This window comes from Podarcis melisellensis (assembly GCF_964234715.1).
Source record: "Podarcis melisellensis genome assembly, chromosome: 2".
Taxonomy (NCBI): domain Eukaryota; kingdom Metazoa; phylum Chordata; class Lepidosauria; order Squamata; family Lacertidae; genus Podarcis; species Podarcis melisellensis.
The window spans coordinates 70,670,541-70,691,902 of NC_138529.1; the positions used below are offsets into that span (position 1 = coordinate 70,670,541).

The 21,362-nt window shown below is 44.1% G+C and overlaps 1 protein-coding gene across 4 annotated transcripts in view; it reads right to left on the reverse strand.

Annotated features, from left to right (window-relative positions):
• CACNA2D2 (calcium voltage-gated channel auxiliary subunit alpha2delta 2) overlaps positions 1-21,362 on the reverse strand; it is a 530,937-nt gene that overhangs the window by 91,638 nt on the left and 417,937 nt on the right. For all 4 annotated transcript variants that reach the window (XM_081900249.1, XM_081900248.1, XM_081900247.1 and 1 more), the window contains 4 exons: positions 15,226-15,276; positions 14,848-14,947; positions 4,401-4,559; positions 2,502-2,609 (listed from right to left, as the gene is read on the reverse strand). In XM_081900249.1, coding sequence (XP_081756375.1) covers positions 2,502-2,609; positions 4,401-4,559; positions 14,848-14,947; positions 15,226-15,276 — 418 coding nt within the window. The remainder of the gene's footprint in view (positions 1-2,501; positions 2,610-4,400; positions 4,560-14,847; positions 14,948-15,225; positions 15,277-21,362) is intronic.

The following is a 21,362-nucleotide window of genomic DNA, read 5'->3' on the forward strand; positions in this document are numbered from 1 at the left end:
AACTTGAAATCGGGAATTTCTTTCCCATAAAGGCGAGTGGATCCCACTCCACCCCCACCCCCCGTCCCTAGTAGGCAGCAACGTGAGTGAGACCATTCGGGAATCTAGCTTGCCAGATGCTGTGAGTGAGTGGCTTGTTTAGCTCTCTGACTGATTGAGAGCCAGCAACACTTATCTACAATGGCATGGTAATTTACTTCATAACTAACAAGTTACCTTAATCGGAATCAACAGCGTTTTCCATCTCTAGCTAAGAGCTGCTTCACACATTATGACATTACATGCTGGAAAACTGTAATGCATTTAACAGCCCTGTCAGAATTTTAGCTAAGACAGAGTGCTATTTTTGCATTCATTTTCTTATGCAGTACTTTATATTCTGGTTTTACCTAGATGAACCTGCTTGCTTAAACTTGTGTCCTGTGATATTCAAAAACACAAACATTTAGATTAAGGCCTGTGTATATTGTGTGTGAGGGGAGAATTTGGAAATCAGGGGTTCCAGTGGGGAAGGGTCTCATTGCTCTGCAGACAGGTTCAACACTGTGATGGAAGACTTAGAAGACTTAACTGTTTCCCTTAGTTGTCTCCCTTCAACAAGAAGAGAACAGACACAGAAACAGAAAATTCCTGACTCCACCCAGATACAATAAAGCCTAGTGTAGTCTAGTGACAAAACAAAATAATGGCATGTGATCTCCCTCCAAGCTTTGCTGCAGATCAGGGATAGCTAATAACGTCCTATGGGCATTATGGGTCTACAGCTGCCATTGGCCCCAGCCTTCATGACCAAGCAACAGGGATGATGGGAGCTGTAGTCCAACTATTATCTGGAAGGCACATTGTTGGCTACTGCTACCACTACTGTAGATCCATAGAGAATGAGGTCTCTCTGTGCACAACAGTTAAGTGGGTCAAAACTCAGGTCTGCAGCCTATAGCTCAGAAAAACACACTTGGGACCAGAGAGAAGCCTGAAAATTAGCTCTTGCTTGATAACTGAAGATAATAATGGGATATATTTATAGTATATTGCTAGGCGTGGGGGTGGGGTAGAACAACAATTGCAAGCAAACTCTGAAGTGAACAGCATCCTTGGCCTTGCCAAGCTACTTGCCCCTGTAATGAGCAACTCCTGACAGAGAAGCTGGAACTGAGGCAACCGGGAGTAGCCAGAAGAAATGCTATGGTGGAGCCTCAAGGTCAAACTGCACATACTGCAGGACATTGATGTTGTACCACCCACCCTGATGCCCAATGGCCTGCCTGACCAAGGTTGTCTCCAGGGTCACGTTGGACATTATTGTTTTGGGTGGCTGAGGCTGCCTCAGGGCTAGCTTGAGTTTGCATGGCATCCATGGGACTAATTCAGATAGTTATCACCCCAACGCACAGGGCGAGGCATACTCTCAGGGATGACTCATTGGCAGGTCAGAACGGAGACACAGAGACTCAAAGTAAACCCAGGTTTTTATTCCAGAAAATAGTATACAAGCAGAGAGCATGGAGGCACAGCTTTCCTCAGTGGTGATGTTGCCAATATTGGCTCTTGGCCCTTGCTGCCTCCTCCTAAACCTCCTCCTCTGGATGTCTCTCAAACTGGTGTAAACTCCAGTGGAGAGGGTGCCCCCATGGGCTTTCTGAGCTTTCTGTTCAGCTACATGCAAAGCCCTGTGTGACCTTGGAGTCAAAGGGGGAGGGGAGCTTACTACAGTGGGACCAGGCAGCTGCTGAGAAGCTGGTGCAGCTTTTGTCCCTTCCTCTTCCTCCTCTCTTTCAGGTCTCAGCCTGTCTCTGTCTGACCCTGTTCTGCCCTTGAAAGGCTTTCTGCCTCTAGCTCTTTTCTTTCCCTCAAGCCTGTTGTTTCTTCTGCCTCCCAGCCTCCCTCCTCCTCTGACGTGTCTTCAGAGTCCCACCACCACAATTCTGGCTGCGAGCATTCTTTCTCCTCCTGCTTCCCCAGGGAGCTCTTTGGCTGGAGCCTCCCACTGCCCCTCTTTATCCAGCCAGTCCTTGACAATTACACTTGACTTAGTCTTTCTTGTAATGGTAAGAGGGGGATCTTGATATGGAATGGTGGTCATAATCCCGTTGTCGTAGTCAGACTAGTTTTTGTGGCATTTCAAGGATACATTTGCTCAGCTCCATAGCACTTCCAATGCAGTAGTTCTTGCGAATACTGTTGGGGTTGTCCAGTACAGAATTTATGGGATCTGCTTCAGTTTTTGAGACCCAATAATGTAGACAGGACCTTTGCAATGATGTGACCTGCTTCTTGCTCTCTTTACCCATGTTCATCCTGGCTGCTGAAAGCCAGTTGGGGACAATGGATTGGCAAGGTGTGGTAAACATGCAATGGAGTGGTGCCTGCTGTCCTTAAACAGGCAGTAGTGCATCAATTCCTAAATAAATCCATCTTGGACCCTGTGGTTTATAACAACATTCTGTGAAACCCGCTTTCAACTGAGATTAGACTAGGTCCCCTCCAGTTTAAACACTCACTGTCTTGTTAGGCCAGTTGTACTTCTCAAACACATCTTGCACTCGATCTTCTCCTCCGTCAGTGAACATCATGATCATCTTATTGCAATTGGCTCTCGTGATGTTGGACTGCAAATGGGAAGCAAACATTTGAGTGAGTGCACAACTCAGAACCAAAGGCAATGCCCTAGAAAGGATTGTGGGAAGAGAATGCCAAATACGTATATTTGTATGTTTAATACCCTTTGCTTAAAATAAAGCGTAGAGGGGCAGCATCAGCATCGTGATTGCATTTTTTTCAGAGAAACGATCTGGTTGGATGGATAGCTGATGAGTGTGAGTGAGAGAGAGAATATGAATGAGTGAGGTATGTGTATATGCAAAATTGCAGTTCTCCTCTCACAATCTTTAAACATGGAAGCGATCTCTACAGTAGATAAATCCCCAGTTACTGGGTTTACAGGCATGTCAGGGCTAGTGAAGGGAAAAGTAGGATTCAAATCTGAAGTAAATTAATGGCAACAGATACACACAGGCTTGTGTATGCACAAGCACGTGCTTCTTTACTTGTAAAAGAGAATGGCAGACACTAGACACAGATGTGCTTGCAAACACAGAGGCGTACACAGAGTAAATGCTGGGACTACAGTTTCCTGCCCTTTCCCAGCTGCGTCTTCAGCCCAAGAAACTGGCAGTGAGGGATCTGTTTTCTTTAGCTGCTTCTCCAGGGGTGAAGGTGGTGCAGATGAACAGGGAGAAGGAGGGGTTGTATGGACGGAAATTATGTTGTGGCTATTACCGCTCAGCGATTAATAGGGCTATCCGTCTTTATTTTGCCCAACGTCACCGTAGCCTGCCTGAGCCGAGCCCTCTCAGATAGGCCATGCTACCTTTCTAATGAAATGGAAGAGGCAGCTGCTGCCGCCATTAAAACTTAAGTGTCAGCCACTGATGCTTTTCATTTATCTGGGGAGAAGCAGGCAACGCCAATGCCCTGTCCCAGTATAGCTCTATTCTTAAGGCACATAGACCTCCCCCCCCCCACACACTACAATGTCAGGGAGAATAACATGGATGCTCCAGCCCTGCTCACCACTTTGCAGCTGCTGTGTCATTGGGAATCCAATGCCGTAAGAACAATCTCCAGAGATGGATTGTTGGTTACAGAGGAATTTCCTCTAATTCCAACAGCATCCACTACTCCAAATTAGACTCGTAAACAACTGTTTCTTTTTCTTTGCTTATGCCAATGCCTCAGAATGTTATTTATCCCAATTTTTTTTTGCCCTGCTCTTCCTCTAAGAAATACATGGTTCCTCTTCCCATTTTATGCTCACAACTATCCTAAGAGGTATAGGTTAGGATGGCAGTCAGTAATTAGCACAAGGATTCCCAGTCACCTTTGCAGCTGAGTGGGGATTTGAATCTGGGTCTCTCCCTGGTCCTAGCCTGACAGACACCCACTTGCAGTGTGAACAAAGGAGCCATGAATTAGTGGATGAGCCATAAAGGCCATTTCTCATGATGTGTGAAGAAGAATTTGGAAGGTGGGTGATGTGGTAATGTTGCAATAGTATGTGCAAGTCTGAGACACATCTCTACATTGTCCTAGGAAGCTTCTCTGCTACTCATGCACCTCAGGGCCAAACTAGAGGAGTGATGCAAATGCATGTCCAACGTCTTCCCCCACCCCAAGCACCTGCCAGAGGAGCAATTTGGATAGGGGCTCTGGAGAAACTAAAGCCCCTCCCCATCCCATGACGTTAATGATCTTAGCCCTGTTTATGCACCTTCATGCCTAGTTTGATCCTCACCTTCACAGCCCCATATTCTCCGGCACACACATCTTATTTGAATTCCAAATTTCCTCTCTTTGTAGTCCTTCCCCTGCCCCACTCTGAGTTTATACCCCGTGCTTACATTTTGCAACTGTTCAAAGGCATATTCAAAGCCGGCCTTGTAGTCCGTGGTTCCTTGGGCCTCCATTAAATCCACCTTTTCTTTAAAGACCTTCTTGTTGCGAATATTTGCCTGGACTAAATGCTTGAAGCAAGATACAGGCTGTGCATTTTGGTTGAACTGGAAGACAAGAGGTAAGAGAGGTGCAGTGCATTAAAGGAGGCGAGAAGGCAATGCAAAAGTTGTGAACCGCATCCACCCCTCCCCTTAAAGCCGTGTCTTGTTTAGTTAACAACGGAACCATGGATGTTTTCAGAAATACAGATGCAAGGCTATCTTTTATTCTGCTAGCAATCTCAGCAACCGACGTGGACAGCTGAGGAAGTTAGTTGGGAGGCAAGCAAGGTCCAGAGTCAGATGCTACTGTCAGTAGACACTTGGTACCTTCTCACATACATTATAGCTCAGTTCTTTGTGACTTTTCCTAGTGACAAGGCAATTGCAGATGTGCTAACTTTGGGTTTGGGTCTGAGCGGTGGCAAGCAGAGGTCTGCTCTCCCTTCAAAGGCCACCCCCACAAAAAACATTTGGGAGTGGTGACAAGCTGCATTTAGCACATCAAACTGTGAGAGGAGGTGCCTTGAAACTGTAGCTCAACTGGTGCTGTTTTTCTGCCATCCTGTTTTGGGAACTGGCAATGGTTATGCTCCTCCAAGATCTGCTGCATATTTTTGCATCGCTGGACATATCCAAAGTCCAGATTTGAGCAGAATTAAAGCAGATAACCTTAGCAGTTGTAGCTCTTTTGTGGGAAGGAAGGACAGCTGGGCACAGAAATTTCTCTTTGCCTTGTCAGCTGCAGTTCACAGGATTCCCCCTTTGGGGAAAGGCAAATGAGAGAGTATATAAAATGGATATGTTTGTAATGTAGATAGGACCACAACGAGAGACGCAAAGGGAACCAAGATTCTGCCTGAATACACACCATACATTCAAAGCACATGGCTCCCCCCAAAGAAGCCTGGAACTGTAGTTTGATAAAGGTGCAGGGGATCAAAGCTATGTGAGGGGTAAAATACAGTTTCCATAATTTTTGGATGTGAGTGGGTGTGCTTTAAATGTACACAGCCTCCAACTATCTAATACCTATCCTGTACTTCTTCCAAGAATTTAGGGTGGCAAAGATGGGTGACCCCCATCCTTTTATCTTCTCAAAAACCCTGTAAAGTTTGTTACTCTGAGAGATGGTGACTGACTCAAAGTTATCCAGTGAGCGTTATGGTGAAGTAGAAATTTGAACAAGTTGCCTTGGCATGACCACAAACCTTCTTAAGGTTCCAAAAGAACAAAGGATATACGGAAGATATTTTGGGCAGCCCTCCTATGCCCCCGCCCCCTCTGTGAATGCAATATTCACAGTCCGTTCTCCCAAATGCACAAGGCGAGAAAGAAAATCAAGGAGTTTGGATAAAAAGGTGTGAGGAGAAGTGAGGGAAATAAATAAACAATGGGCATAAACATGCTTTCAGCCCCTCTGCTGAAGGACAGGGTCTTCTTATAATGAGGGCCACATTGCCCCCCCTTTCTATAGGTTTAGATTGCGGAGGAATTCTTTGGCATTAATGGTATGATGTGATTTACACACACACACACACACACACACACACACACACACACACCCCAACCACCACTCAATGTGCAACTGAGAACAGAATGAATTTGCTGAGAGAGAAAGCTGTGATTACCTGAACACCTTCAGGCGTGTTTTCTGCAGGACATTTCGGTGGCTTATCACAAGGTCACAGGCCCAGTTAAGAGCATGCCCTGTGCTAAGCTCCTGTTAGGAGAGGGCTGACTTTCCACTCAGAGTTTGGCCAGGCGGGTGAAGCGAGAAGGCATTCGTTTTTGCTTATGGCTTAGTTTGCTGGAAATATGGAACATTCATTTAGGAGGCAGTGAGCCAGCAAAAGTAACGAGGCTAGACTCGTTAATTAGCAGAGCCCTAGCACAGGCATGTTCCATGCCAGACAGCAGGCACGTGACACAGAGAATGACAAGAGCTCTTCATTTTCTTCCCGATGTGACTTTCTTTAGGCTCACAGAGAAATAAAGTTGCAGAACTTTTTTCAGTGAGCAGACTTAATTTGGGCCAAGGCTACAGCTGATCAGGGCTTAGCAGCAATGCTATATAGACGCCTGCCCTATAACATGAAGCAGCAGTAAAGAAGACATACCTTTGTGTTTACGAAAATTGCCTTACCACTAACCACAACCTTTTCCAGGGCAAAGGGGATGGTTTCCAAGCAGGCATTAACTCTAGCATTATAGAAAGCAAATACTGGCTCCAGAGCATAGGAGGAGGCATCAAAGACAAGGGTTGTCCTGACCTATTCTTTGACATTCTGCTCTTGAAAAACTCATCTGAGGCAGGCAGTACACAAAGTTTATTCTCAGCCTATGGGATCACTATCTAGAGCACAAGTGGGCAAACTTTTTGGGCCAAGGGCTTTATGTGGAGGCTGATCAAGGACCCACAGTCACATATGCATGCACCCACTCATCCATCCACCCACACTTGGCCTGCTCTCTCTCTGACACCTTAACCCCCTCCTTCCATTCCCAGCTGCATGAGGAGGGCAGGGTGGGGAGGGAGAGCAGGGAGGTTATGCACTCCCTTAGGAAAATCACGCTGTCCCCTTTGCTGCTATTAGCATTGTGGGGACAGAGCTCTTGATTGCATGAGCTTAAAATCTCCCCCACTGCAGCCCATCCTAGTGTCCCTTTGTTGTGTAGCACTGCAGGAACAGCAGCCTTTCCCCTGCGGCTCAGCATACGGCTGCTCGGCTGTTTAGTGGGGAAAAGTGGTCAGGGCTCCCTGGAGCTTGGTGGACCAAACCTAAAGGCGACCATGGGCTGGGTTGCCCATCTGTGTTCTAGAGCAGAACCAGGCATAGACAATTGTAGGAGACAAAAATGCTTGCTGCTGTAGCTGCCACTGCCGCCTGTACTATTGATTAATTAGTTAACCGCTTAATGCAGGGGTCAGCAAACTTTTTCAGCAGGGGGTCGGTCCACTGCCCCTCAGACCTTGTGAGGGGCAGTTATTGAACAACTACCAGACTTTTACCAGACATCTGAAGGCAGCCCTGTTTAGGGAAGCTTTTAATGTTTGACAGACTATTGTATTTTAATATTTTGTTGGAAGCTACCCAGAGTGGCTGGGGAAACCCAGCCAGATGGGCGGGGTATAAATAATAAAATTATTATTATGATTATTATTATTATTATTATTATTATTATTATTATTATTATTGGAATGAACAAATTCCTATGCCCCACAAATAACCCAGAGATGCATTTTAAATAAAAAGACGCATTCTCCTCATGCAAAACCATGCTATTCCCGGACCATCCACGGGCTTGATTTAGAAGGCAATTGGGCCGGATCTGGCCCCTGGGCCTTAGGTTGCCTATGCATGGCTTAATGTCATGATAGCTTAAAAACGTTTTACAAAACATAAAAATCAACCACCCAATGCTATTAGGATACAGAACAATTAAAAACACATCACGATTAAAATACATAATAATAAACCACCAACATGGAAATATCTGTGCTTAAAATATGCAATAAAGCAATCCCATTGAAGCATTACAGCAATCAAAATGGGAAACTCGGGTCAAGAGATCAAGGAAATGCCTGCGTAAACAGGTGAATTTGCAAAAGCCAGTAGAATGCCAATACAGATGGGGCCAGTTCAAGCCTATACACTATTACTACTCGAAAGCCAAGGTGGGCAAGGAAGGTCCAACACAATTTCTGGTTAATTCAATTTGTTGATAAGCTACATCACTTTCCCTTGTACTGCAATGCACAGAACACCTTCCCTTTCCATCCCCTCAGCTAAAACACCTGTTCATGCTCTAATCACCTCCCACCCTATTAACCGCAACCTTCTTTTCCCTGGCCTTCTGTTGTTGCACCTTAGCTGCCACAGTCATTCATCTTTCTCGGTTCTCAGTTCTTGTGACAGCCCTCTTTCAATTCTTGCGCTGGCTACCTGTTCATTCTTAACTCTTTGGCTGTGGTTTTAAAAGCCCTTCACAGACTCTCCCACCCAAATTTCTCTGTCCATGCATCTGGATATGTCACTGCCTCTGGCACCTATTCCTCCAACTCTGCCACCCGCACATGCCCAAAGGTCTCCTTCTTTTTCTTCCAGAATTCCATCCAACTCCTTTATTAATTAGCCTCAAAAGAGAAACAAAACAAGGCCTTACACAACTAAAAGCTTTTTCCTGAAAGTTAAGCACAGAGAACTTTCAACAAATGATTCCTGTGCAATGAAATGTACAGTATGAGCCTACTATGATAGCCTCCAAATATCTAAAGGGCTGTCACATGGAAGATGGAGCAAGCTCCTTTTCTCCAATGGATTCAAGTTACAAGAAAGTAGATTCTGACAGTGGAATGGATACTTTCAGGTGGTGGTGGACTCTCCTTCATTTGAAGTTTTTAAGCAGAGGTTGGATGGCCATCTGTCATGGATGCTTTAGCGGAGATTCCTGCATTGCAGGGGGTTGGACTCTAGTCAGGTCCCCTTTCTGAGGGTCCCTCAGGATCCTTCCCAACTCTACAATTCTATTATTCTATGATACTTTTCCAACAAATGAGTATGTTCTTGAAATATACTCAGAGTCGCAAAGTGATTTCATGCTCTTTATTCAGCTCATAGTGGTGAGGAGGAATGAATGAAAGTCCCCTCAAAGTATCTGTTTTATATACATTATTTACACATTGGGCTGCACATGATTGGCTAATTCTGGAATTCTACTGTAAGCCAATCAGGTTGTGGATTCACTTATATCTGGAGCATGATTGGGTGGTTCCTGCCAACCAATCATACTGCTGCATTGTTCTAGGACCAATCAGACTGCTGCAATTTGGATCCTATTGTTCTAGGACCAATCAGACTGCTGCAGTTTGGATCCTATTCAACTCAGTACATAACAGTTCTCAACACAGTCCTAACAATCAATTTAAAAGGGAGGAGCCCTGAAATTGATGATAAGCCCCTCACCATGTCACAGTCTGTTCCTCTTGTCTTCTGTCTCCTTTTCCCCTTATCTAAATATTGCCAATTTTACCTGCCTGTTTAAAGCCCAGCACACCCCGTCCCTGGTGCAAGATAAACCAATCAATAACAATGACGGCAGCAATCCAGCAATGGCTCATATCGGACTCTCTCGGGCATGCAGAAGTGAGGAAGATAGGAGTTATGTGCCCACCTTTCCCGACACAACAGCTGCCAACAGTTTAACAAAATGGTCTAATGAGTAAGAGAATATTTCCCCCCAGGCATCTATCTTGATATCTAACTGGCCAAATGCATTAATGATAATACTGATTTGTAACCAGATTGCAAGATCTTAACAAGCCATTGGGGGGGGGGCATTTGTCTGATCTTTGCAGCAAATACGTGTAATTATATTTTTGTGTGTGTGTTTTTTTAAAGGCTCTTCCCCTTGCAGGACTTCCAGATGTCCCTGAAAACTCTAAAAATATATTTTTTTTACTTTAGTTGGGCAGAATGTAGTTGGTTATATTGAATTCTAGGATGGCTTCACACCTTGCAGGAAGAGAGAGCGAGTTCCAGGCATTTTTACAACACAGCAGCTATTTCTTTAGCATTTGAAAGGGAGACATGCAGGTATCAACCATTCCACTTGCTACCTCACTGGTGGCGAGTGCCCCTTGTCTCCTGATGAGAAGGGTTCCCAGCAGCCCCACAGGGTCTTAATAGCACAGCATTATGGATAAGGATAGAAGTAGCAGGAGAGCCAGTGTGGTGTAGTGGTTAAGAGCAGTAGACTCATAATCTGGTGAACTGAGTTCGCGTCTGCGCTCCTCCACTCCTCCATATGCAGCTGCTGGGTGACCTTGGGCTAGTCACACTTCTCTGAAGTCTCTCAGCCCCACTCACCTCACAGAGTGTTTGTTGTGGGGAGGAAGGGAAAGGAGAATGTTAGCCGCTTTGAGATTCCTTTGGGTAGTGATAAAGTGGGATATCAAATCCAAACTCTTATTACTAGGGATATGGACTCTCTCCCTCCCCCACAAAAAAAAAACAAAACTGGTTTCAGAGGTATTTTAACCCATCCCGAATCAGGGTCTACAATTTCAAAGGGTGGTTGGGAATCAAAATACCAGAGAGGGGAACAGGCCACTAACCATGCTGCTGAACATGATGTTCTCAAAATGTTCTTTATTTGAATGATTTAATGGTTTAAATCTGCTGGCTCTACCTGTGGCTTTGGGGGAAAAAAAGAGTGGTATTCTGGCTGCAAAAATGCTTCCTTCCCCATGGTGCATTTGATGGGGGGGGCACCTGGGAAGGAAGTATGATGATAGTCAGAGCTCAGCTTGTGTTGCAATCAATGGAGCTGATGGGAAAGCTGGCAGCTTTAAAACTCTTAAAAGAGTAGTAGGGAACTTCTGTGGCCAATGGGTCTGATTAGGCCCACCAGGTCCCTGAATTTGTCCTGAGGCCATTTTGAGCAAACCACAACCACCTGTCATTCACCTGATGTTCTATAATGCCATAGGGATCTGGTTATCTCCTGAGTAGGCACTAAGGCCCAAGATCAAAGATATGCAATCGCTTAGCTCCAATCTTAGTGCTAAATTTCACAGCGCTAAGGTAGGACAGAAGCTTATATCCAGTTTTAGTGCTGTGGTTCTTAACCGCGTAAGAGATAAGCTTCTGCACACTTTGTGGTATGTTTACCCATTATTAATGTTAATGCCATTTCTACTGTTGATTCTAGGATTGCCTTGGTTTGTATTTTGTTCTCAAATTGTTTTAATTTTCCATGCAAGCTGTCTAGAAGACTTTTGGTGGAAATATGGGGTATGCCTCTTTTCTAGAGCAGGTATACACCTTCAGAAGGGAAATGGCAAACTTCAGAGGCAGAGCATGTGCTTTGAATGCAAAAAGTCACAGGTTCAGTTCCTGGCATCTTCTGGCAGAGCTGGGAAAGACTCCCATTTGAAGCCCTAGAGAGCCATTGACAGTCAATATAGACAATACTGAGCGGGGTGGACCAATGGCCTTAACCTGGACACAAGGCAGTTTCCTATGTTTCTATCCTCCCCAAGACACATTATGAATAATGCTCAAACCTCTCTGTGCTTAATGTCCCTGACCCTTCTGCCCAGCCTGCCTCAAGACTTTTCACTCATGCGTGCAGCAGGCCTTGTGCTCCTTCTATCTGTCCCCCTGAGGTTTGAGGTTTTATTCTGGAAGCATTTGAGCAGTTGATGTGATGCAATTTGACAGCTGATTATAGTATTACCTCTCTATGCCACTTCGGCAGAGCAGATAGGGAAGACTGAACTTTGCCTCCATTTTCCTGGCCTGGGAAGGATAATGGAAACAGACTGCCTTATGGGTGTGTAAACGCCTCACCCATATGGCCTCAATCTTATGTGAGGGATGGAAATATGGTTGGGTAGAGTGAGGCTGCCAGATAAGGGGCTGTATTCACCAGAAAATTCCTTGGGAATCACAAGGGGAGAGAGTGGTTTTGTGTTTATGTCCTGCTCGCAGGCTTGCCATAGGCATTTGGTTGGCCACTATGGTAACAGGCTTCTGGACTCGATAGGCCTTTGGTCTGATCCTTCAGGGTTCTACTTCATGGCTTAGCCCAGCCGGCCTAGACCAATTCTCTATCCACTATGCACAACAGTGATTCTCCTTGTAACATTGAACCTGGTATATACCATGGGCAAGTGTATCCATCAAGGGCCTTGGCGAGGCAAAGGTGAGAGAATAGAAACCTGTGTGGATTTCTTGAGCCGTTTAAGTCCAAGGAAGGAAGTGTGGATTTTGGTGCTATTCCTTAAGACACTGAACAGAATATGCTTTATTAGCTGTACAGCAAAAAAACCCACAACAACCCACACGTTCACTGACTACTTTGGATTGCTTAAATATACTAATATACTGAAGGACTATATTGCAATATCATTACTTGTACCTAAAAATACATCACTCTGAAAGGAGCCCAGCTCTGCTAATGATGCCTATTTCATGCATCATCTTGCATGCTTAAAAGCCCCCAAGAATCTTACCTGTGTTTAGTCTAAGCTTGCTACAGCTCAGGCCCACTGAGAAACATGGTCTCCAAAGCTAACTGGTCTTCTGTGGCTGTATGCCTCTTTGCCAAAGCTTTCCTTCCCCTCACCATCAACCTGCCCCCCACAATAAACACCTCATGCAAACAGAATAGTCCATCAAAGCTGGCATGGGGGAAATGGCAGTGGAAGGATGTAATTTATTTCTTGCAGGTGTGTTTTGTCATTTGCAATCGATCAAAGGCAGAGAGCAGTCGGGAGTGCAGGAAAAGGAAAGGTGACAGAAATGGTAAATTGGGCTGCAGGAGCTGCACGAGGCAGAGGCCAATGCCTCTGACGGGCGTTTCCCTCTTCTTTCCCATTATACAAAGCAATAAATACAGTAGAATAAAGAGCACACTTGTTTTCACAGGGCTGATGTGGCATTTTGTTTTGAGATGCTTTCAGAACTCATTTCCTAGAGAACCTGTTGTTTAACTCCTGGAGGCTGGTAAGTGCAAGAACATGGATTGAAAACTCCATATAAACCCTGGAGAACAGCTTTGCTCATTATGCAGTTCACTTACTGGTGATACACTTTCTTCACTCCTGAGTGGCTGTCATTCCACTCTTGCCCAGCACCATCACACTTGCCTATGATGAAGCTGGCTTTTAAAAGTCTTGAGCAAGTACCATGCATATTCAGATTATTCAGAACGGTGCTCATTATTAATACAAAGGAAAATTAATTAATGAAGCACTCTGTCTAGGAAAAGCAGTAGATTCTCAGCCATTTATAGGATGATGATGATGATGATGATATTGATGATGATAATAATTACTCTGTGCATTAGATTATTTCTATGTAGAACTTTTGCTTTAGTTCTATCAAATGTTTAAGAATGCTTGGATTAGGTTCATATTATGCTCTGGTTTATATCAGATCAGGGAAGCAAGGAAAATATAACAAAAAGGTTCAGATTATACATTTAATTGGACCAACTATCTTGACAGGATGTGGTAGCAAACATTCCTCAGGCCAAAATAACTCAAAAGCTGTCTTCCTTACATGGCAATGTAGTTGAGTTCTCTGAATCACTGGACTAAAGATCTGGGACAGAATGTCTACCTGATAGTTCCCTAAGGCTATACTAAAGTGCAAGTCTGCAGGCCAGGCAGCCATAGTCAATCTTTCAATAGATTTGGCAATCAAATTAGAATGTCACTGGGCAATACCCTCCAGCCATCAGGACAGATATGCATATCGCCTTGTGGCCATAAGGATATCAAGAAGTGTTGGGCAACTTTGAACCTAGTCCTGATCACTAAAGAAGATGAAAGATGACACATGGACAACATGCCAAGGATGTGGCAGAGGTAGACCCTTCTGTCTCTTTCTAAGTAAGAAGAAGAGAAGGAGAGAGTGAGTTGATACCTACGCCAGCCTCTCTCACTCAGTTACATGTGTCCTGACACTCCCATGCCAATTATTTGGCATAATGGTGTCCTGTAGCAATGGCAAAGCAACTTACTCACTGATTATCATGTAGCACTTTTACAGCGACAACGGACCCATGCATCTTTACTGACACACTTGGTTCTTTTGCAGCGAGGAAATAAGACTGCAATTAGAGGGCACTTAAACTATGGTACATAGAAATTACCATGTAACGATACCTTATAGACTTGTACACACAGCTCTCATCTCAGTTACAGTTATTTAGTAGCTCAGCAATCCACTGTCTCATAGCACAGAGGAGCACTGAGGTTAGTTGTCTATACCGCAGATCTATCTGCATAACAATTATGGTGTGCTGGTTAGCAAGAAAGAAAGGCGACAATATCATTAGTGCCACTCAATTTATCTCTTTCCTAAACAACAATATATACTACGAGACATAACTAATAGAGTGTGCACACAACAAAGTCCCCAAGGTAAGTGTATTAGGTGCTGAATCTGATTTTTACAGCTCTAAGCTATCCTCAAGTGAGGGTACAGACTGGAATTTTGTTCTTAAATATAATAGATTCTACATCATGAAAACCAGTCTTGGATCACAGGATGCAGATCTGCAAAGGCTCTTACTTTACATGCATTTTCCTTTCAAAAATAGTAATTGTTTCTTCCTAATTTTTCATCTTTATCCTAAAGACCACTGACTGGAACTGAAACAACTGGGAACCTAGAGGTATATATGCTAGAGGGATGTGTGTGTGTATCACCACTGATATCCATGGGGGATATTAGGTGCCATGAAGCCACATAAGCCTTCACCACTTTCATTTCCTACATCTTTCATTCTACCTCCACCACCTGCCTCTTGTTCTGCCAACCACAAATTAGACACTCACTGAAGCCACATTGACATAGTCGTCATCTGAGAGAGTGTTGAGCATGTCATGGACTGACGTCTTCATCAGTTTCAGTGTCAGGCCACTAACGCTGCCACTCCTGTCAATAAAAGGAAGAAACAGCTCATGCCGCCACTTTATGACTACAGGGGAAAACATTTTTTAAAAATTAAAATCCACTGCCCTCCCATTTTGAAGAAACCCTCCCTGGTTTCTGAGCTGGGCCCCATGAACAGTGACTATCCCTGGACCCCCACATGTCTTTGAAGTGTATCAGACTTTACAGTAAGACAAAGAATTATAGGATAAATTGTGGCCTTTGGACTGAGCAGGTACAAATGCCACTGAAAGTGGCTGATTTTGAGGAAAGACACTCACACATCCACGATGATCACCATGTCCTTTGGGGATGAGGCGCCTTGAATGTACCTGCATTAAGGAAAGACACAGATAAAGTGAGAACCAGGCATCCAACAGCCTTGATGATCCCACAGAGCACCACAAAAATGGCAGGCACGCCATTTGGCAGGCTGAGGCAGCACATCCAGGGGGCCAGTTTTGGCACATGGTTAAAGGCAAATTAGCTACCAGTGTTCTTTCGTTTATTATTCAATATTTACCACTAGAATTTCTGCCTCACGAACATGAAAGGAACAAGTGGCCTTAGCCTAGAACTTGCTAGGAAAAGCAACAGCACCAATCCGGCTTCAGGCCCTGGCCCTGTTTGGTTTAGGCTTAGACCATCTTCACTGTCTGGTGTACCACAAGGATATCAGAAATTCTTCTTCTGTTTTAGATAAACCACCCAAACCATAAATTGCCTAATCTTAACAGGTGAGCTCCCTGTGGATTGGCGGAAGCAGTGACAGCTATGCGCTGTCTCCATGGCCAGAGGCAGTAATACTTCTAAATACCAGGTGCTGGAAACTGGGGCAGGAGGAGGGGGAAAGAGAGAACACTCTTGTGTTCAGGTCCTGTTTGTGAGTTGACCACTGTGAAAACAGGATGCTGGACCAGATGGGCCACTGGCCTCATCCAGGTAGGCTTCAGCAGTTCTAGAGCTGAAAGGTTGGCTCCATCCCACCAGCCACTACTGCTTTTCTTGGGCTTGAGATGAAAAGTCTTACAAAATCTCATTTTCTTTTATGGAATAAATCTGGACATGCAGGTTAAACTGAGACTACTTTTGCTCTTTGGGTGAACAGAGTGATATAAAGCAGAAATCCACCCAATGTTGTTGCTGTGTTAGCTATTAAGCAATTTTGTAAACATTTAAATACTGTACTTAATAAATGAATATTTTTCTTATTATGTAACCATGCGTATAGTTGCAGTCACAGGTAAAGCCTGTGGCAGTTGAAACCCCCCTACACACATAATGTAAAAATGATTTGATCATTTAATTGCTATGTTAACATTTGGCAGATAAATCCATGTATTTCTTTTAATAACAATCTATCAGCTATAACTCCGAAACACACATTTTCTATAATACCTGTGAAGTTAATTCAATAAATGTACTTGCTGGGTTTTTTTGTGGTCAGAGATTGACATGTTCTCTACATCTATAAAATATTACTGTGAAATCAAAGTTATACATAATGTACAACAAAGCGTCTGTGAGATTATTAAACTACAAGCTTTGTTTTCCATCATGAAACATTCAGATTCTTCAGAGATGACAAAAAGGAATGCACTACTGAAGTACATCTAATGTTAGTAGAGAGAAATGAAATATAGGTTTACTAGGGACTGCACGCCTGCTTGCTCTGCCTACCAGCCCCCTTGCAATTCCCCCCACATTAACTCCCTCAAACTTCCCCTAACTACCCGATACAACTACTAAGTTTGCTTTTCACCTTCCCAACCCCTTACCTGAAACCATATCTTTCTTGTATCTGCAGCTCCATTCTGCAGCCCTGTGTCCACCTTTACCCCCTTGTCCATGCCTCTCCCCACTCCTTTTATTCAATAAGCCACTCCCATGGTAACCTCCTGCATTCACTGCCCTGGCAGTCTGCAGAAAGCATTCAGGAAATTCACAGAAATGAAGGGAAAGGGAGGAGAAGCATTTTGCTTCAACAAGGCACATCTTTAACATGGCACACCTATTAAGACCAGCATACAGCATGTGAGCAAATTATACAGAAATGGATACTGGGTTCATCATCCTAGTACTTCCATAACTTCATCCTGACAATTGAAATCAGAATGAAGTATGCTGCACTGATTCTAATCAGGCTTGCACAACTTGTGACCTGCCAAGCTAAATGCAGCCCATGAACAATATATTATGGGGCCTGCTGGGTGCATGACAGCCCCCAGACTCTTTTGTACCTACAATCAAGCATCAAAAACAGAAGGTTTACTGAGTCTCCAGTGCATTGCCGTACATAGATGGTCAGCTGTGTTCAGCTTGGTGGGGAACAAAGTATGCAGGCATGTTCTAGCACGAAGTACCCCTCCATGAAGTGCATAATTAAACTATGGAATTCACTCCACAATGCACCATGATAGCCATCAACATGGATGCCTTTAAAATAGGAATAGGCAAAGAGGAGAATGAGGTTATCAGAGGCTACTATGGTCTGCATTTACTGTCAGAGGCAGCATGGTTCTGAATACCAGTTGCTGGAAACCACAGGAGGGGAAAGTGTTCTTGTGTCCACGTTCTGTTTGAGGGTTTCCCATAGACAGCTGGTCGACCACCATGAGAACAGGATGCTGGGCCATTGACTGAATCCAGCAGGGGTCTTCTTACATTCCAGATACAAGGCACCAGTTAGAAGAAGGGTGTTGTTCTATGGTCATTCTTCTGGCTGAAGAGAAGCCCATTCAAGGCCCATTCAACTGGTTCTGAAGCAAAGAGTGCTTCAGAAGCAGTTCTGTACATTTTAGCCTGCAAGCATATATAGCCACAGGCACTTGAGGCAGAAGATTTGGCTGAATTAGAGGTGGGCTTTGGGGATTTCTTTAATGGTCCCCAAGCTTTATCCCAAGAATTTGAGCAGAGAGAGAGAGACGGAAAAGCAATGTATTCTGACCACAAACTTCTAGAGCAGGGCAAGGCATGAGCTATGAGAGCAGAGCATTCAATATGGTCAATGTAAGTGGATATTGTTATAGCCAATGTTTTAATAATCACAGACACACAAATAAAGAACATATATGAACCAGATAAAGCAAGCAAAGGAGAAGAAGGGAAAGTGGAGATAGAGCCTGAAAAGCTTTTCTCCGTGGAACTTTGAGGGGAGTCGTGAGAGGTGAATTGGTGTTGGGGTGGTGGGAACGTACTTTTTGGAGGCAGATAAATATCAAATCAGGGACAGTCCCTGGAAAATGGGGTCACTTGGAAGGTCTGTTCTTCATGTTTATTTTAGCTGGCTGGTCAAAACTATCTGTCCTTGAGTACTGCATGACATATTTATTTTAAATTGTAACCTGCTACGGCAATGAATGAAGAGCTGTTTCAGATTAGGAATTACATAAATAAACCTCTGTGTTGCAATGTGGTGTCATTCCTGGTGTGGTGTTGAAGGGGAAACATCTGCTCCCCCAAAACAATATACCAAAATGGCATTCAATCATGACGTAACAGCAGTCAGAGAAATATTGTGAGAAACAGTGCTGCAAACTCTGCTACAGCAAAAAAGAAAAGCAAAAGTAAAAAAAAAAAAGGAAGGAAGGAAGGAGAGGGGAAACCTCTGTTGTCACTTTTCAAGTGAAGCACTTCACCTTTCTGAAAATTTCATTGTTTCCTCCTGCCCCCTCTGAAAAATACAGAAAATGCTTTCCCTGCCCCTCCTTTAGTGGCCTGCACCTGGGCCTATGAAAGTGAGAGGGTATTTTTGGCACAGCTCTCCAAAGACACTGATAGTGACCTGACTGCCACTCAACACTGCGTCAGCTTAACGAGTTCTAAATGCAAAACTCATCCATAATCACAATCCCTTTTTAGTAGCGGTGATTGTGCTGACACAGGCGTATATGTTATGATTTTATTCCCCCAACCCCTGATGCTTTCAAAGGCCAAACCTGATTAGGATATTTTTAGCAATTGGTAGGAGAAAAGAGCACCTTCCTTTGTAAACAGCGAATAAAATCTTTTAAAATGACATCCATTTTTAAAACAGTGTACATTAAATCTGGCTATATGGTTTTTCCTTGTTTGTTTTGACCTTTTTCCATTTTGTTATGTCATGTGAAAATATGGAAATGAATACACATAAAAACATGACAGACCTGAGTTCAACCCCTCGTTCTACCAAGAGTCTCACTGACCCACTTTGCACCAGTAATTAGTTTCTCAGTCTAACCCTGGGGTCCCCAGAGGGTGCCATGGCATTAACCCTTTGGCACTCAACATGGTCTTTCAATGTTGGTGACAAAGTGTTGCCTGCTGTGTTTTAGTTGGGTTTCTTTGTTTTGTGTGTTTCTAGGTGTTTACCCCTTTTTTTTGGGGGGGGGTGGTTCTGAGCATCAACAGTTTTTCTACTGTGAAATGGGTGGTCCCCAATCTAGTTTCTTAGATTTCTATCCATGTGCACTGGGTCATAAAAAGGTTGAGAACCCCCTGCCTAAGCTATCTATGATGGCAAACTATGTGGAAAAAGCTGTTGTGTGAATGGGGGCCCTGTGCACACACACGCGCGTGCGCGCGCACACACACACACACATATGTTCTGGGGTTTATCTATATATAGGAACTTACCTGGGGTTTTATGGTGTGTGTGTGTATTTCTGTAGTGAGGACAATATATTGTGAACAGTTCTGTTGTGAAATGTTGTGAACAATATAAAAATTAACTATTATTTTTAACTATAGGGGAATTAACTATAGGGAAATTAAGTATAGGGGAACAAGCTTACTCAGATAATAGTTTTTGATTCTCACTCCCTCACTATTCAATTTTACTGTGTTTTTCCAGCATAACCTCACACTCAAGTTTTTCCAAAATGGATGTCTCTCACTGCTGCCACCAAACTGGGCACCCACCTGAAGGCACTTTGCTGAGGGCCACCTCAAAACTAGAGCCATGACTGGGAGATAGTAAGAAGAGTAATATAATAATGGAACACCATGAGCAAGCCCTAAGGAATCAATAAAGGTGGATGGGATTGGGAAGATTAATAGGAAGCAGGATGAGGAGAATACAGCAGCATGGCCACCTGTTAGCCAAGTTATTAGTATATATCTTTTCCACATGCTAACAATGTGGCCTGATTTCTGCTCCAGAGAACAACATGGGACCATCATTCTACTGAGCTCCATTTAAAAGGCTGCTCCAGTTTCTACACACGTTGTAGCCTGTCTGGTAGATTTTCTTTCAGCTGAATCCTGTAACATGCTCCCCAGCTTAACCACTTCCTCAGGGTAATAAGGGGTGAATGTGTGCAAATTCAGTGGAGTGGGGTGACAATCAGGAACGGTGGCTCTAGGGGACACATTTTTCCTTCTGATGCTCAAAAGTAACTGACAGTCCAAGAATGTGTATTCTTTTTCTCACTCTCTGCTTCGCTCTTACACTCAGCTCATCCCTCTTTTTACAGCTTCCTCATTTTTACGTGACAGAAGACACCCTCTGGAAAAGTTGCTCATGGACCGAGAAGCATACAGTAGTACTCCTTGCCTGCCAAGCTGAGTTACCTTCCATTAGAGCACTCTCCACCAGAGTGCAGAAATGCATGGAGACGGAGGAAAAAACCCAGCCAGAAATGGCACACATGTACAAAGCAATGTGTGCTCAGAAAGTCCAAGGGAGGATTTTGACGTCCAGCTAAGGCGATCATTCCATCAGGACAAGCATTTCAGCTTTCTAGATGGAATGGTCCCCACTCTCCTTGCCCCCAGTACTGTTTCAGGGGTTCTACTGACTTGAGGCTTAGCCAGTTTAGGGGGGATGGGGGGAGGAGGAAAGCAGCATCATGCAAGTGGAAGTCATTCTGCTGGGCTTCCATTGATAAGACTCACTAGTTGAATTCCTCCTAAAATATGTGGAACATACTCAAAACTGCACTGAGTGTCAGACTAGACAAGGGATTGGGCAATCTGTAAGATCTCCAGTGTTTCTTCCTTAGTTTAAAGCAACTGGCAGGAGCCTGAGTTGATCAGGGAAGCTGCACTGGGGGACCAAGTGTCAGTTTTCTGATCTAAATCATTCCTGAATCTACTATTTGCCATATGGGAAAAAAAATAGTTTGGTTGGTACTAGCAATACATAAATATTCTCTCCTTAGCTGTCAGTTGGAGCAACTGGCAATTTAATTTTTATCCAGATTGACGTTTGCTCCAATTTAGCACTAAAGAGTGGGTTTTCCCTGGAAAAGGAGTGGGGCAAAGAGAAAACCACCCAGACCCATACCTAGAAAGTGCACGTGAAGCAAAAAACTGTTTGGAGCTGTGCATTTTTAGGCATGGGAAGTGTGGCCAAGCCCATTCTCTTCAACTTGGCTGCAATGAGATGTAGGTTGGAACATCACCCCTAAATTCACCAGGCTAGCTGTCAGGGACCATG